The following is a 17,704-nucleotide window of genomic DNA, read 5'->3' as shown; positions in this document are numbered from 1 at the left end:
AAAGCAGGCAACTTACTGAAATTCATCACCTGCCTGATTTGGCCAGAATGTGGAAGGAGTAGAATGAGATCTAATGGCTACTGCTCCATTTCTTTTTGTGAAGTAACTTTTAATTGATATAACTTCAAGTGCAAGGACTGACTTATGAGGACAGATTAAAAAGAATATTCAGTGGAGATCATATGAAGTAGAGCTGATCTCACAGAAACAATTTTTTGGTAAGATGGCAGTGCGTTCCCTCTAGGGGCCCAACCAAAAGTGTTTTTGTCATTTTTACAATCGAAAGACAATGCTGGACAGCAAGAACTTCAGGTTGCGCAAGTCTAATCCATCAGCAAGCTGCTCGTTGCTGGAGGACCTGGTCTTTATGCAAACCCTGTTACTGCCTGCTACAGAAAGGTGCCAGAGCCGGTGCATGAAGGCGGCGTGCAGTCTAGCAGGGAGTGATTGTTTTGGATTTTTCTCCAGCAATTGCAAGACCCTGCTAGACATTGGTAACATAAAATGCTACAAGTCCGTTTTCCTTGTTTATTGGCGAGACAGACAGCAGGGGAACTGTGTGGCCTTGGTTGTACTGAGGACTAGGCCTCAAGATGCAGGCTTGCCTGTTGCAGCAGTCCAGGAGAGGAGACATCGGAGCAGAGTGCGGTGTCCATACTGAGTTGTGGGGCACTGGCCCTCCCATCCATGCTGCCCTCTAGTATTCGATTGGTTGAATGACAAGCTGGATTGCGTGTGTGCATATGTTTATCTTTGGACTTTTGAAAACTGCTTGTTCTTGCTGAAGGCATCCATGCACCATCAATTTTCAGGACATTTCATTCAGGGACTTTAGGTTTTTTTTTGTATGACTATATGTTTACTTGCTGACTTATATGTGTCTTGTGCTGTATTTGATGCCAGTACTGTGTTTTGCACCTTAGCCCCGGAAGAACACTGTCATTTGGCTGAATGCATGGGTATTCACATATGGTTAAATGAGAATTGAACTCAGACTTGAACACTCTGAGAGGACATGAACAGGGTAGATACTGCGAGGCTACTAACACCATAATCAACAATCAAGAAAGCAGCAGTGGTCGCTATTTTCCTTTCACGGCTGGTGTGAGGATAAACCAAAAAGTGTAGCATTGGTATGCACACAATTAAGAATTCTCCACTTTGCAAACAATGTGGTGCAGAATAACTCTCAGCTTTTCCAGTTTCTACACAGCCCATTGATTTCTCTCTCAGGTGCTTGTGCCAAACAAGGAGCTACATTTGCTGTGTACTTATCTACTATAATTCAAGGGCACATCATTGGCCAAGCTCAGTTCCTTTACTGAAGACAATAAATGGAATTCTTATCCTCATCAGAGAGGATTGTGTGGAAAGGGTATGGGCAGAATTTTACATGCAGCTGGAAAACTGATGGTATTAGATAAAGCTTTGTCTGACTTTCCATAAACACTTGTTGGATATCTGATGCAATGTTTGGTTGTGACAAATGAAATGAGAGTGGGTATAAATGGAAGGGTTAATCAAGTGGTTTAGGTATTTATGGCTGAATTGCTCACCCAACAGATTGTTTTGCAAGCAATGACTTCAAATAAAACCTCAACTTCACTTCACCTACATTTGAGCAAACAGCTGTAAGAGTAAACAAAAAATGATTTCCTTCTAAAGATCAATCAATTCTGTCTCAACAAAATCTCAAGACTAAGTGCAGGAAACTGCCTGACAGTATGTTCTTTGTGATGGACAACCAATGAAATTATGTACCCAGACCCCGCTCAGTAATACTCAAAGAACATAAGAAAATGAAATAGGAACAGGCCATTCAGATACTTGTGCCTAATCCATTACTCAATAAAATTTACAGCTAATCTTTCACCTCAGCCACAGTTCCCTGTTCGAATGTAATCCCCTCAGCCCCTTAATATCCAAGTATTTACTATGGTTAGCTTTGAATATATTCAGCATAGTTCTAAGGAATTTACTAAAATAAAAAAAAAGAATCCAATTAATACAGGACTGCATTAATGGCTCTGCTGTGGAGAAAAGTAATCATTACAGTCTGTCCTAAGGCATTTATTTGCTTAATGTTTCACCTCAGGGACAGACCTTATGCAAGTTAACCTCTAAGGATGTGATCCTCTGTCTGACCACTTTGGCTACTTTAACCCCAGCTTCCAGATGCCACAGGGAATTCCACAAGATGTAACTGTGCCATTAATGAAAACAAAATTCAGAATGCATACACAAGTTTATTAAAAAAGGTTTTAATTTGACTTCCATGACTATATTTACAATATCTGCCGTTATGTGTGATTTCTTAACATGAAAAAAATACCAAAAGCATTTATTAAATTCTAGGAATTTTTTTTCCCAAAACTTTGCATTGTTGACCCAGTGTTAGATGGTTATGTACGACAATCTTTACCCCCATCCCCTAAAAGAGTTTAAAACTCAGGATGGAATTTACATCAACCACCTATTGGAACTTTGCTGAGAGTAAAGAACCCACTTAACATGGATCAGTTAATTACAAGTAAAAAAAAAGACATTTTCTAGAAAGCAGCGCATGGTTATCACCAAGTATAATTCTCAAGGTTTTGGAGGATTACTCCAGGGAGGCTGAGGAAAACTGGAAATTTGAGGTCATTGGAAAAGAATAGATCAGGAAACTGAACCAGAATAGATTTCTGCAACAGAAAGCTGTATTCAATAGTACACAAGTATGGCAAAGAAGAAAAGGAAATCTGAATCAATTTAGAAATGGGAACACAGAGATTTGTGGTGTACTATAACACTGATCAAATTAAAGTTAACTCCTGATGGGATTCTACTCTCTACCCAAAAAGTGGAAATTCTTGAAGATGCAGTGTGAACCAGTAATAATGGTGGCTTATACCCAGAGCCAGGACCAACTGCTGAAATACCACTCATGAAATACCCAGCTGGGTCATCCCAAGTTTCAATCATCTCCTGCCATTTTGCTGCACAATATCGAGGGCTGCAGCTCTTAAAAAGAGTGTTCCCCACAGCACTTATATATGCCAGCAACAGACACTTAGACTGCCTTGCAGTAAGAAAGAGCAAAGGGAAAGATGGGAATGGTTTTCAGAATCACTGAAAGGATGTCCATGCAGTACACAAAATGGTGAACCATAGGAATACAAGGGTGTCCTCAACATTCCCTAAGTGACCAGTCACAGAGCCATAGCCAAAAGGATGCTTCCAAGAAGGGAGTTCTACCAGAGGGAACACTACTGAGTCTACCACAAAATGAGAATCCATGGAGTAAAATTCTGGAAAAAATACCATCTGTAACTTTAAGTAACTACGGAATTTAGACTTGAGCAACTTACCGTCACATCTCCCAAAGTTAGCTGACTCCACTTAAATAGTAATACATCAACAATCTGCTTTTACTTTTACGGAGTCTACTTCATGCTGGTTGTGACGTGGAGCTTACTGTTGCAATTAACATTGATACAGTGAAGAAAATTAAATTTTGCTGTCAAGCTTGACTAACTCAGTATTAAGGTGACTGACAGGATAAGAAGCAGACAGGTCTGTCTCACATGTGCTAGCTAACAACAGATCATTTGAATAATGAGGTACTGCTGACCTTTGTCTGAGAAGCAAAATGACTGACAGCTTGTCCGTCTGGCTAACAGGGGAACTGAATGTGGACATGTAGTTCTAATTTTGTGTACTGAATGGGAACATCTGTAAACTGGCTGATAGCTAATCAGTGTTTCCTGAAGTCGCTGACCAAGTACATTTAGCTGTGGCTATTGCCCCAAGATTTACTGTCCAAATTTAAGACGTAACCTGGCATTGACAGAATCTTGAATGGCTCTACGCGATCATGTATTAAATTTAACAGGGTAAACTCTCCGACATACAGGTAGAATTGCGAGTTATGTTAACCATAACATAATTCGGTGTACAGTTAATGTCAGGGAATGTCAGATGCAATAACATGAATGGCACACTAAAGTGCAATTGAATCATGAAACACTTAAACAAATATGGCGCTTCACCATCCAGTTCCTATTAACTCGACAGCATGAGGAAATTATTGCTAAATGCAAGTTTAATCTATTTCTTGCAAACAACCCAAGAACTGGTGGGAAGTAGCTCTTTTTATCATTTGCAGTTCACATTGTTATACTAATAAATAATTAATTTACAAGATTACTGAAGGCAAAATTTTTTTTGAAGAAACTAACTTATTAAAGTAAAAAAGCAAAAGTTTTCAATTCCAATACCATTAAATGTAGGTACATGAAGGTGATAAAAATAATTTGCAGAAGTTGGACATTATACATATGCCACTAAGACATTTGTTTTTAACTGTGCATAGCAGTAAATACCTTATCCACATGTCTCATTGTGCATACCATAAAGATAATTTACATGTTCCAATATGTCAATTTAAATGTGAAGGCTGTTAATGTTTTCACACTATATAGGTAATCTCAGTGTCATTTATTGCTGCCGTGCCACGCCACACTTTGAGTGTACCCTCACCAAAAACACTGTAAAGGTTCAAAAAAGCTCATGATAAATTTTCAAGGACAATTAAGTGTACACAATAAACGCTGACCTTGCTGGTGATATCCAGATATCGAAAATGAGCATAAAATATGTGGATAATGGAAGAACTCCCATACCTAATCCAAGCCATGCTTCATCAACTACATGTGATGACAGTGAGGCACTCAAGTGACATCTGGCTGGGCTATCTTGAGATGAAGTATTCTCTTGGGTAACTGCGGACAGAAAGAACAGTTTTTGTCAAACCAATTCCCGATGTCTTTAAACACCGTTCAGTTCGTAGCATTACTTAAAAGACATGAATTGACATTACTCTGAACTAATTTACTGATTTTATGGAGATGAAAATATGGTTTGCTAGTAAATGGTCTGTGTTAAGTTTGCACGTCTCACTGCTACCGTTGAGTATTCCCTCCCCAGTGCTCTGGTTTTCTCCATATTCCAAAAAACATGCAAATTTGCAGGTTAATTGACTACTGTAAATTGTCCCCAGTCTGGTAGAAGGTTGGGAAAATAGGTTACAGTGATATTGTGATTGCTCTGAAAGCTACTATGGACATGCTGGGCTGAACAAGTTCTTTTCTGCCATAAGGAAATTAGGAAAACATGAAGTGGGAGATCAAAGCCTCCGTCGGAAAATTGTATGGCCAAGGCACTGGATATTTGGAGGTAGTGTCTCGGTTAACTGGGGTCAAAGGTGGGTATTCAGAGACTGTGGGAAGATTAGTGAGTGAGGAAGGAAGTAGCGTAGAGATGCACATCTCAGTATGCTGCTACTCAATGAGAACGTGGGTTGTCCGAAAATGGTTACTCTCAGGACAACAAGGGGAAATTTCTCCAATGGTGCTCCAAAGGAAATGCACAAGGAATGAAGTAATTTGATGCAACAGGAAGTGACTGTCCAACATTCTGGAGTGTCACAAAATAACTGAGAAATGTTATGGTGTTTCACCCCATCCACATTTTTATTTCAATAGTGTAAAACAAAATGAATATTATTTATTAGAAGCTTTCTGTTTTTACGTGGTGCAATATCTGAGAAGACCCTATGAAAATCAGTGCCTCATGGCTCTTTGTGAATACAGAACCCCTTTACTGAGAATCCAACTGCTGTTGACACTATTTATTAAACGTATCATAAATCACTTATCCTTTAAACGTTGGCATAACTTAATTGCAAATATTCTAATGTCCTGTTGCTTACTGACTGCCACACAGTCTCCCTTATTTTTGCTACAGGTCGATGTACTGCACCTGCAATTAAATGAGCTCTCCATAGGAATGCATTGTCTTAAGAATTGTTGAACACTTACTAGTTTCAGGTGGATCAGGAAAGGCTCCAAAAGTGACGGGAGGGTTTTTCACACCTGCCTTATTGTCCCAAGTTCCTAAACACAAATCAGCAAAATCAATTCATGACAAAACATAAAACAGTTTGAATTGCTTAACATTAAATTTTGACCTAGCAACTAGGCTAATTCTACAATTTGCCATTCCCAGCAACAAAACACTGCGATGATATTATGGATTAGAAGTGTGTATCCTCTTAGTCATAAAGTAATACAGTATGGTAACAGGCTCTTTGACCCAACTCATCTATGTCAATCAAGCTGTCTGCTTGAGGTAGTCCAATTTACCCTATCTATATCCATGGCACATATCCCTCTACACTTTTCCTATCCACGTACCTATCCAAGTGTTGAACATCTCTACTACTTCCTCTGGAAGCTCAGTCTATATATCAACTAACCTCCGTGTGATGAAGTTGCCCAAAGATCCCTCTTAAATTCTTCTCCCCTCACCTTAAACCTATGCCCTCTAGTTTTAAACTCCCTGGGAAAAAGACCAGTCTAACTCCCCATATCTATAAGGTTACTGCTTGGCTTCCTATGCTCCTGAGGAAAAAGAAAGTCCCAGTCTCTCCCTATGGCTGAAGCGCTCCACTTTCAGTAGCATCAGTGCGAACCTTTTCTGCACCCATTCCAGCTTAATGACATCTTTTCTACACCCAGGCAACCAGAAATGCAGATAGTATTGTTGTGACTAGATCCCCTTGTAAACTTAGTTAACACTTCCACAGTCCACTACACCACCATTAGGGATTCCTGAACAACAGGATGGCAGATTAGTGGAATTTGACTGTAGCTCTGTCTGAAATTAAACTAACTAGGCGCCATATTGTACTAGCCCATGCTTCTAAAGTGCTACTAATCCCAACTAGAACATACTGTCAAACTCCAGAATTCACATGATCTCTTTGATCTGTCCCTTCCCCTGAAGTATGGAATATGGAATGAAACCACCAAGCTGCTGGAGGAACGCACCGGGTCAAGTAGCATCTGTGAAGGTAAAGGGATGGTCGATGTTTTGGAATTGAGACACTGCACAAGGACTGAAAGGGTAAAGGGAAGGTAGCAGTGAGAAGGATTGTGGGACAGAGGACAGTAGTTGACAAGAGGAATCAGAGAAGGGAGGGATGATGAATAGACAGAATCTGGTGGGTGTGGAGCGATGTTAAGAAAGGTAAACAATAGGAGGGGGAAACACAGGTACATAGGTATGTGGATGATGGGTAGATGAAACCAGGTGGAAAAGGGTAATAGGTTTCGATACAGACGACAAAAGCAATGGAAAAGGTTGACTAAAGGAGGGATATCTGCATGTTTTGATGGAAGTGGGAACAACAAACAAGGAGTGAGTTACATGAGATTAAAAGACTCAATGTTCATACAATTGGTCTGTAGGATACCCAAGTGGAAAATGAGGGTTGTTCTTCTAATTTGTGCTTGGTCTCAGTGTGACAGTGCAGAAGGTTGAGGACATTCAGATCAATGTGCTAATGGGAAAGGGAGCTGAAATGTTATGCAACAAGATGGCTGTTGGTGGCAGTGCACGGTTGCTCTACAAAATGATCACCTACTCGAAATTAGATCTCACCAATGCAGAGGAGACCAGATCACAAGAACTGAACACAATAGACCCCCCAGGCTGAGGAGGTGCAGATGAATCTCTGCTTCCCCTGAAAGGGCTGTTGAGGTTTCTTACTGGTGATGAGGGAGGAGGTGAAGGGGTAAGTGTTGCACCTCCTATGGTGACAGTGGGAAGTGCCAGGGAACAAGGAGCAAGTGGAAGGACCAATGAACCACTCATCAGGTGTTTGTCTTTGCATGTGTGCTATAGGGACAATAAAACGTCATCCCTACTATATGTGGTGGTAGTGGGAGAGGTGTGAGGCACAAAGGGAAGGCCAGACTTTTTACGATGTCTGTCAATGATTTGGACTATGGGATTAATGGATTTGTCACTAAATTTGCCGATGATACAAAGATAGGTGAAGGAGCGGGTAGTGTTGAGGAAACAGAGAGCCTGCAGAGAGGCTTAGATAGTTTAGGGAATGGGCAAGGAAGTGGCAAATGAAATACAATGTTGGAAAGTGTATGGTCATGCACTTTGGTGGAAGAAATAAACAGGCAGACTATTACTTAGATGGGGAAAGAATTCAAAATGCAGAGATGCAAAGGGACTTGGGAGTCCTAATGCAGGATACCCTAAAGGCTAATCTCCAGGTTGAGTCAGTGGTGAAGCAGGTGAGTACAATTGGCATTCATTTCGAGAGGTGAAGAATATAAGAGCAGAGGTGTGATGTTGAGGCTCTATAAGGCACTCGTGGGAACACACTTGGGAGTATTGTGTGCAGTTTTGGGCTCCTTATTTTAGAAAGAATATCCTGACATTGGAGAGGGTTCAGAGAAGATTCATGAGAATGATTCCAGGAATGAAAGTGTTACCATTTGAGGAACATCTGGCAGGTCTTGGGCTGTATTCCCTGGAGTTCAGGAGAATGAGGGGGGATTTCATTGAAACATTCCAAATGTTAAAAGGTCTGAACAGTTTAGATATGGCAAAGTCATATCCCATGGTACAGGAGTCTAGGACAGGAGGGCACGACTTCAGGATTGAAGGATGTCCATTTAGAACAGAGATGTGGAATTTGTTGCCACGAGTGGCTGTGGAAACCAAGTCATTTGGGTGCATTTAAGGCAAAGATAGATAGGTTCTTGATTAGCCAGGGCATCAAAGGGTATGGGGAGAAAGCAGGGGAGTGGGGATGACTGGAAGAATTGGATCAGCCCATGATTGAATAGCGGAGAAGACTTTATGGGCCAAATGGCCTGCTTTTGCTCCCATACCTTATGGTCTTATGGACTGGTGGTGGGAGCCTGACGGAGCCGATAGAAATGGCAAAGTATGCGCAGGCTAGTAGGGTGAAAGGTGAGGACTGGAGGGCTGGGAGGGTCTATCTCTGCTCTGCATGTTGTGGTGTTGGGTGAGAGCAAATGTGTGGGAAACGTGTTGGAGGGTTCCATCGAGCATGGCAAAGGAGGAAGAGGAAGAAGCAGTACACCATCAGTATCCTGGTCACATTGACACACACCCACTTTCTCTCAGACCATCACCATGTTCACTCTGATGATGTCACTTTGCTCGACAGTGTCTGAGGATTTCTACAACTGCATCACCATACTAGGCAATGCTCATGGGTGTCTGTTCCATTTCCTGCACCTTCCCTCCTCTACTCAGGGTTCTTCTTATCACTCTGTCTCACAAGCCTCCGTATTTATTTGGTTCTGTTCTGACATTACTATCAAGATCCCATTGCCAAACAAATCCAAAGAAAGTGCTGTCTCCATGGAACACTAGTAGAGAGTGTTGTTTATCCAGAGACACAAGAGGATGCAGATCTGGAGCTTGGAGCAATACACAAAACACTGGAGGAACTCAGTGAGTCATGCAGGGGGCAGTCGACATCTCAGGTCTCAAACCTTTGTCCTGACGGAAGGATAGAGGGGAATAGCCAGATAAAAAAGGTGGAGGGGATGAAGCAAGTGACAGAGAATCCAGGTTGGGGAGTGGTTGGGGGGGTTGGAGTTTGTTGACAGGCTGATGGGGAAAGGAATGGCACTACAATCTGGAAGGTGATAGGTGGAAGTGACAAAGTTTTAGAAGTAAATGTGGAAGGTGGAATGGGGGAGAAAGATGGGGAGGTCAGATGAGAATAGTGGCTGAGGAAACGTAGTTGGAGGAGTGTGAGTGATAGGCAGATGGAGACACTGAAGAGTCTCAATGATAAGGGCCAGCTATATCAAGAGGGGAAGGGGCAGAGGGGGAACAGTTTCTGAAAGTTGGAGAATTCAATGATCATACTGCCAGTCAAAATGTGAGGCAATGTTCCTCCAATTTGCATTTAGCCTTGACTTGGCGCTGCAGGAGCCACCACATCATCCAATCTCTGAATGTACAATCAACTTTAAGGATACTGACCTATATTGGAGAAGATATCCTTTTCAACAGAATCTACAGTCTCCCAGTCAGCTCCACTGCTGCTCAAGTCCTTAGTTGCTACTCCCCAACCTGAGGGAGCCGTTGGTTTGTCCGAGGGTCCCCAACCTACAGTGCCGGTGTCTCCACCCCCAGGAAAGTGCCAAACGTTGGGCTTATCAGTTGCTTCATTCCAGTTGGATGCTGCATCACTTGCAGAGTCAGGCGGGGCCTTCCACACAACTGTCTCTGGAAGAAAATGAAGAATATCAGGTTACATGCCATTTGCTACAGGACTTGCAGCACTTTTACTATTTTATAATCAATTACAAATTGCAAGGTTCATCATTCAGTTCATATTTTATATTTCAAAACATATCCAGGTAAGGTGCATATAAAACTATAAACCAGTCAACTCAACACCAATATATAAACATTTCAAATAAACCTGAGATACCACAGAGCCCGCAGATCTCCCACCCTCACTCAGGCTCTTATTGATCAGATACTTCCCCAGGAAAACAACAAAGAAAAATGACAGCTGAGAGCAATAACTTTAGCAATTTTGAAGGATGCCAAGCAACACACACAAAATGCTGGAGGAACTCAGCAGGCCAGGCAGCATCAATGGAAAAGAGTACAATCAATGTTTCAGGCCGAGGCCCTTCAGCAGGATGCCAATCTGCTACACGATTGCACCTTCACTCCAGTCTGAAAAACTCATTCTTCAGATTCCACCAGCGTGGACAAAAATCCTCAATTTTTGCTTCGTAGTTACTGAAAAAAAGATCTCTAAATTATGTTGAGTACATAGACAAGTGGGGTTTAAACTTTTAAAATCAACCAACCAGGGCAAAGTATTTAAAAAAAAACTCTCAAGCTCCTTCTTTGTTCTTGCCAAACTTTACAAGCTGTATAAACTACAGCCTGCAGAAATTAGAAAATTCTGACTACAAATAAAAAATGGGTGCATATAAAAAAAAAGAAAAAAAAAGGAAAAAAGGTTAATGCTTTCCAGCTTAATACTTAGAAATGTAAGGATGCCAGGAGAATCTCTCAGCAGAAATATACAGTAACCAAAGAACAGTTGACTAAGTCTGAGCTAATCACAGAGTCAACCATACATCAGGTCTGACTAATTTTTGAGAATGACATTAACGCATTGGACAGAGGAACATCAATGGATGATGCTTATAAGACCCAACTGATAAGGTTAAAAAAGAGATTATTCACATACAGTATCAGGAACAATACTGTAACTCAAGTTGAGAGGTAGGACTCCGGGAGAAGAAACGCATAGAATGTGTTAGATTGATGAAAGAAGTAACTATGAAAAGTTTCAACTTTTTAAACCACTTATCGTCACTTAGATATACACCTTGCACATTTACATGAAATTCAGAGGCAGACAAAGGAAAAGAAGAAAGTAAGGAGGCATAAATGTACATGTTAAGTTAAACACTGGCAGACAGAGTTCAATGGAAGAGAATATAGCCATCCAATATGAATCTAAAATGCACTCATCAAAATATATACTCTTAATAGTGCAAGACTAAGAACAATGTGGAGGTGTGGGAGGCAAATGTCTCTGTGTCTACAGGTTACTCAAAGTATGCGCAGGTGGTAAAAGTAAGATTATGTGAATGTGGATCTCCACTTCAGTGGGGCTGCAGTAAAAGAAATAGTTCCCCAAGAAATAATTTAGTGATAAATGTCTCAGTCAGACTTTATGTTGTCTTAACGTACTCAGTTTTGGGCATTTCACCTCATGAAAGCTTTATTGGGAGGCACGGGGCATTTAGTAGAATGATAACAGGATGCAAAGGTTTAATTAGAAGCCAGGTCTCAAAACCGTGACTTTGAGGTTAGAAAGTTGAGGAGTGATCTGATCATTTAAAATTATAGAAATCTTTCATTGGAAACAGACCATATAATTCCTTTGATGGGAAAATCCAGAATAAAAGGGGGTTAGGATTTAAGACTGAAAAGGCCAATCATAAAATGCACATCACATAAAACTACTTCAAATGTAGAATCTACATGAATACAGGATCAACTGAAATGTTTAAGACAGATATGGATTTTTTTTAAAAATAAGACTGTTAAATGATATGGATCATAGGCAGGTAAATGTGCTGAGGTGTAGATCAAAATACAAATTATAGATTAGACACAAGAAGCTAAATAATCTACTCTTCTTTATGTGTCACTGCCCCTAAAAGTCTGAACTAAATACAATTCATTTTAAACTTTGTACAATGACTTGTGCTTTTGAATAACATCGTGGTTGCAGCACCCTACTACATTGTTCTGCATTAGTAGTTTTTGGAATACTGCTACTAACTCATTTCTTACTAACTGTATTTGTTCAGTTATTGTCCAGCAACAGTGACTAAGGGAGCAAATGGACTGCTTCAAGTGAGAACTTCATTGATTCTTCTCTATTCTGAGGAATGAAGGTTCTTGGCAATAGTTCAACAGTAATGACTGCCTGGGAGGAAGTTGACTTCCGAGCCAGGTGTGACCTCAATTCTGAGTATTAAAAATAGAAGCAAAACTTTCAGTGATACAAAGCTATATTTTAGATCCCAACAAAGAACACAATGCCTGTGGTTGTGGTTACCATTTTTATTATCTCAGTATCCATAATCTTACTCTGCAGCTTCTCTTTCCATTGCTGAGCGGGCCTTCAAGTTAATAACAGCTCCCAAAGGAGCAGTTGAAAAAAAAATGCTAATTTCCCTCTCCACTAACACAAATTACAGGACCTTCTTGCACAACAGCATCAAGGAAATACACTCTCTAGTAAAGTTACATGAAATAATGATGCTTGGCCAGCCCAATATCCCTGGAGAAATATAGGTCTTGGGAAAAAGACCTTACATGTCATATCTCAGTCACCTAGTGTTCACTTTACAATAATGGCAATCTTCAGAAGTCATCTGGACTTCTACATATATAAACTCCTCATATATCTGCCATTGAATTTATTGTGGTAGTGCTTTTTCCTAGATTTTCTTTAATGGAGGAACTAATTACTTCATTTAGTTTAATCTCAATGTGTAAGGTCAAGGACATGAAAACAATGTTGTCTGCTTTGGAAAATAGAATTGCATAGTGAAGAACTGATAGATACTGGTATTGGGAGTGACCTCCAGTGTCTTTGTCTACTACTGTAAGATAATCTGCAAGGGACAAAACAAGAAACTGCAGTGTTGTTGACATTGCTCAGTCCATCAACAAAACCATCCACCCCACATTAACCATCTACACGTTCCACTGCCTCCAGAAGGTTGCTAACATAATCAAAGATCCTTCCCACCCTGAGCATTCTCCCTCCTTCCCCTTCCATCAGGCAGAACCTACAAAGGCTTCAAAATGTCAATCATCAGATTCTACGCTGATGTTATGACTCTTGAATGCACCTCATATGAAAAAGATGAATTGTTGACCCCCTGTCATGAGCCTTGCACCTTATTTGTCTACCTGCAGTACACTTTCTCTGTAATGGTAACACTATACTCTGCATTCCGTTATTGCTTTTCTTTTTGTACTGCCTCGATGTACTTACGTTTGGAATGATTTGTATGGATGGCATGCACAACAAAGTTTCTCACCAATATATCGATTTTCTTCCAATTAGGAAAGCAAACACTATAGTCACTTTTAACATAAGTGGATTTAAGCACAAAGATGCCCTGCTGAGAATCATACTTGGAATATTGCACACACATTCGGCACCCTTATCCAAGGAAGGACATGCATGCAAATAACTTAATTAGTTCAGTGGATTTTTCCTGATTTATAACAGTGCCATTGAATAGAAATTGCTACCAAACTATCATTATTCATAAGAGGCAATCAAGAAATTGGGGTCATTAATCTTTGCTTTTGGGCTCTAATAGTTTGAAAATGGATTTGTGGAGATAATGGACATTTGTGCAGCAAATTCTTTCAGATGCCAGACTGAATATCAAATGCTTTCTGCAGATATACAAGAACCTGGGAATGAGGAACTGTGATAAGTCTCTCACACTTAGAGATCATGGCTGGCCAAATTGTAACCGCAACTCACATTCACCTTTACTTATGGTAAACTTTCAGCAACTTACTTATCAAGTATCCACCTCTGTCTTAATAAAGATGCAGCTTCCACTGTACTTTGATATAAAGAAAAAATACTCATGATCCTCTGAGGAAAAAAAAATTACGTTGCATCTGTCTTAAATTAACAATTTCTTGTTTCTAAAAAGAGACCCGAGTTCTAGATTCATCATCTCAATATTTGCCCTGTCATGATCTGGTAGGGATCTTACCACTTAATCAAATCCATCCTCACTCCACTGGATGCAAGATAAGCCCCTCTATCCTTTCCTTGTGGTACAAACCGCCTATTCCAGGTATTAATTTGATTGCTTCTCTGAACAGCTTGTAACACATTATTAACATTCTTTCTTTTTAAAAGGAGATCAATACTGTATACTGCATTCTGTGTGAAATTTCTGGAATCCATTATAATCTCCACTTTTGTTCTGATGATGAATCTGAACCTGAAATATTAATTGCTCCTCTTTCCACAGATGCTGCTGACTCGCTGAGTGTTTCCAGTATTTTCTGTTTTTAGAATCAGAGCAATGTAGCACAGATATATGTCCTTTGGCCCACCCAGGCAACACTGACTATAGTGCCCATCCATCTATCCCAATTTCCCGTATTCGGTTAATCCCCTGCTGCTCAACACACCTACCTAAGTGCTTCTTGTACCTGCCTCAACCACTTCCTCTGGCGGTTTGTTCCATAAAATTACCAGCCTTTGGGAGGAAAAACACGCACTCAGATTCTTTGTAAATCTTTTTCCTCTCAGCCAAAATCTAAGACCCTAGTTTTGACCTCAGCTACACTGGGAAAAAGACTGTCATCATCCACCTTAACGGTCCCTCTCAAAATTTTAAACATTGGTTCCTCATTCTATTACACACTTAGAATAAAGACCTACCCAGGCAAATATCTCCTTATAATTCTGGGCCTCTAGTAATGGCAACATCCTTACAAATGTTTTCTGCACTCTCTCCAGTTTAAACGTGGCTTCCCCATGAGTGACAAAAAAAGTTTACACTGTACTCCAACTACAGTTTCACCAATTACTTATACAACTACAACATCAACACCATCTCCTAATTTCTGGCTATCTGCAAACTTTTGATCAAGGCTTGTGCATTTGCATCCAAATCATTTATATAAATAATTAATAACAAGGACCCCTGCAGCACACCACTAGTCTCTGGCCTTCATTCCAAGAAACTCTCATCTAATTTCTAAGAGATAAAGAAATATTCTCTAAATCTGCAGAATTTTGGAAAATTAAACCAATGCAACACCATCTGGCTAGCCATAATGCAGGCTGGAAAACTTATCTAGCATCTGTGGATAGAAACAATTCACATCTCAGGTGAAAGACCTTTCATCAGAACACAAATATCATTAGGTATTTCTTTAAAATTCAAGAGAAAGTCCATGAATACTCAGATTTATAAGCATTCAGCATCAACTGTTTGAACAAAAATAAGTTGGAAGTTAAACGTAAAATTTGTTATCTGAGTACATGCATGTCACCACATACAACCCGGAGGTTCTTTCTCTGCGGGCACACTTTCAGACCTGGTGTTACTTTAATTTTACTTTAATTTTCTATTTTAAGTTTGATACACAATTTTCGATTAGGGCACATGGATAACAGAGCGGCAATCTACCGTCGCCAGACACTACTACAATACACAGATTGCCCAAAAACAAACCTCCACAAAGATCTGCTGGCTGAATTACGCAACGTCGGCTTGCTGAGGGGAACGGGCCTACAATCCTCGCACTCACCTGATGCTGGGAGCCAGAGACGGAGACGTTGAAAGCGATGTGCAAGGAAGCAGAAGCGAGGCAAACGGGCAGGGGTCTGTGCCAGGCTCAAAGCAAACCCTAGCCGGCCGGCTCTCCCGTCCATTCAGCTCTCCAATGTCCGCTCCCTGGACAATAAAATGGACTACACCCGACTCCAACGTAATACTCGGCGGGAGTACAGAGTTTGCTCCGCGTATGTCTTCACAGAGACATGGCTCACTGATGGGATTTCAGACGCTGCCATCCAGCTAGACGGGCTCGCTTTGTTTCGTTCGGACAGAGATGCAGCTGTCTCCGGTAAGGCTCGTGGTGGCGGTGTGTGTGTTTCCATCGACACAGAATGGTGTAAGAACTCTGTGCTGGTTTCCAGACACTGCTCATCGTTAGTGGAGTTTGTGGCAGTTCGATGCAGACCATTTTATTTGCCACAGGAATTCACCTCTGTCCTTATATTCGGTGTCTACATTCCCCCCAGCGCTAATACTAAGGAGGCGTTCTGTGAACTGTACGGGGTTATTAGCAAACTGCAGAACGCACACCCTGATGGTCTGTCTATTGTCGTCGGTGATTTTAACCACGCAAACCTTAAGTCAGTGCTCCCCGAATTCCATCAGTATGTGAACTTTGCAACGAGGGGGGAGAACACATTGGATCTTGCTTATACAAACATCCCCGACGCATACCGGACAGAGCCCGGCCCCCACTTCGGATACTCAGACCACATCTCTGTTATGCTAATCCCAGCATACAGACCGCTCGTCAGGCGCTCCAGACCAGTTCGGAAGCAGGTGAAAACCTGGCCAGCAGGAGCCATCTCTGCTCTTCAAGACTGCTTTGAGCACACTGACTGGCACATGTTCAGGGAGGCTGCAACCGATGGCAACTCTACCAACTTAGCGGAGTACACAGCATCAGTGACCAGCTACATCAGCAAGTGCATTGATGATGTTACTCTGTCCAAGACCATCACTATATGTGCCAACCAGAAGCCATGGATGACCGCAGAGGTGTGTGCACTGCTGAGGTACCACAACTCCGCCTTCAGAGCAGGCTACAAGGCAGCTTTAACAACAGCAAGGGCAAAACTGTCCCGAGCCATCAGAGGGGCAAAGCGTGCACATGCCCAGCTAATCCACAGCCACTTCCAGGACAGCGGTGACACGCAGTGCATGTGGAAGGGCGTCCAGGACATCACCAATTACAGGACAACATCACCGGACTGTGTAGGTGATGCCTCCCTCCCAGATGCGCTGAATAACTTCTACACCCGGTTTGAGGCGGAAAATGACGTGGCGACGAGCAAGTCCACCCCTCCTGTGAATGACCAGGTGCTGTGTCTCTCCGTGGCCGACGTGAGAAGAACCCTGTGCAGGGTCAACCCACAGAAGGCTGCTGGACCAGACAACATCCCTGGTAGAGTGCTCAGAGGATGAGCAGACCAGCTGGATGTTCTCACTGACATCTTCAACATCTCCCTGAGCAGCACCACCATTCCAACGTGCTTCAAGGCCGTCACCATTGTCTCCGTGCTGAAGAAGTCTTCAGTGTCCTGCCTAAATGACTACCGTCTCGTTGCTCTCACATCCATCATCATGAAGTGTTTCGAGAGGCTCGTCATGAGGCACATCTAGACCCTGCTGCCCCCCTCACTGGACCCCTGCAGTTTGCGTACCGTCCCAACCGCTCAACAGATGACACCATTACCACCACCCTCCATCTGGCCCTAACCCACCTGGACAAAAAAGACACATACATTCGGATGCTGTTCATAGACTTTAGTTCAGCATTCATCACAATCATCCCTCAGAAACTGATTGGAAAGCTGAGCCTACTGGGCCTGAACACCTCCCTCTGCAACTGGATCCTAGACTTCCTGACTGGGAGACCTCAGTCAGTCCGGATCGGGAGCAGCATCTCCAATACCATCACACTGAGCATGGGGGCC

General features: G+C 41.8%; 1 protein-coding gene across 1 annotated transcript in view; it reads right to left on the bottom strand.

Annotated features, from left to right (window-relative positions):
* LOC140733546 (uncharacterized) overlaps positions 1-17,704 on the bottom strand; it is an 85,357-nt gene that overhangs the window by 20,034 nt on the left and 47,619 nt on the right. Inside the window, exons 5-7 of the mRNA XM_073057009.1 lie at positions 9,871-10,116; positions 5,862-5,936; positions 4,665-4,763 (exon numbers count right to left, since the gene is read on the bottom strand). Coding sequence (XP_072913110.1) covers positions 4,665-4,763; positions 5,862-5,936; positions 9,871-10,116 — 420 coding nt within the window. The remainder of the gene's footprint in view (positions 1-4,664; positions 4,764-5,861; positions 5,937-9,870; positions 10,117-17,704) is intronic.

The sequence above is a fragment of the Hemitrygon akajei genome, chromosome 9 (assembly GCF_048418815.1).
Source record: "Hemitrygon akajei chromosome 9, sHemAka1.3, whole genome shotgun sequence".
NCBI classification, from domain to species: domain Eukaryota; kingdom Metazoa; phylum Chordata; class Chondrichthyes; order Myliobatiformes; family Dasyatidae; genus Hemitrygon; species Hemitrygon akajei.
This window is presented reverse-complemented; position numbering and strand designations above follow the sequence as displayed.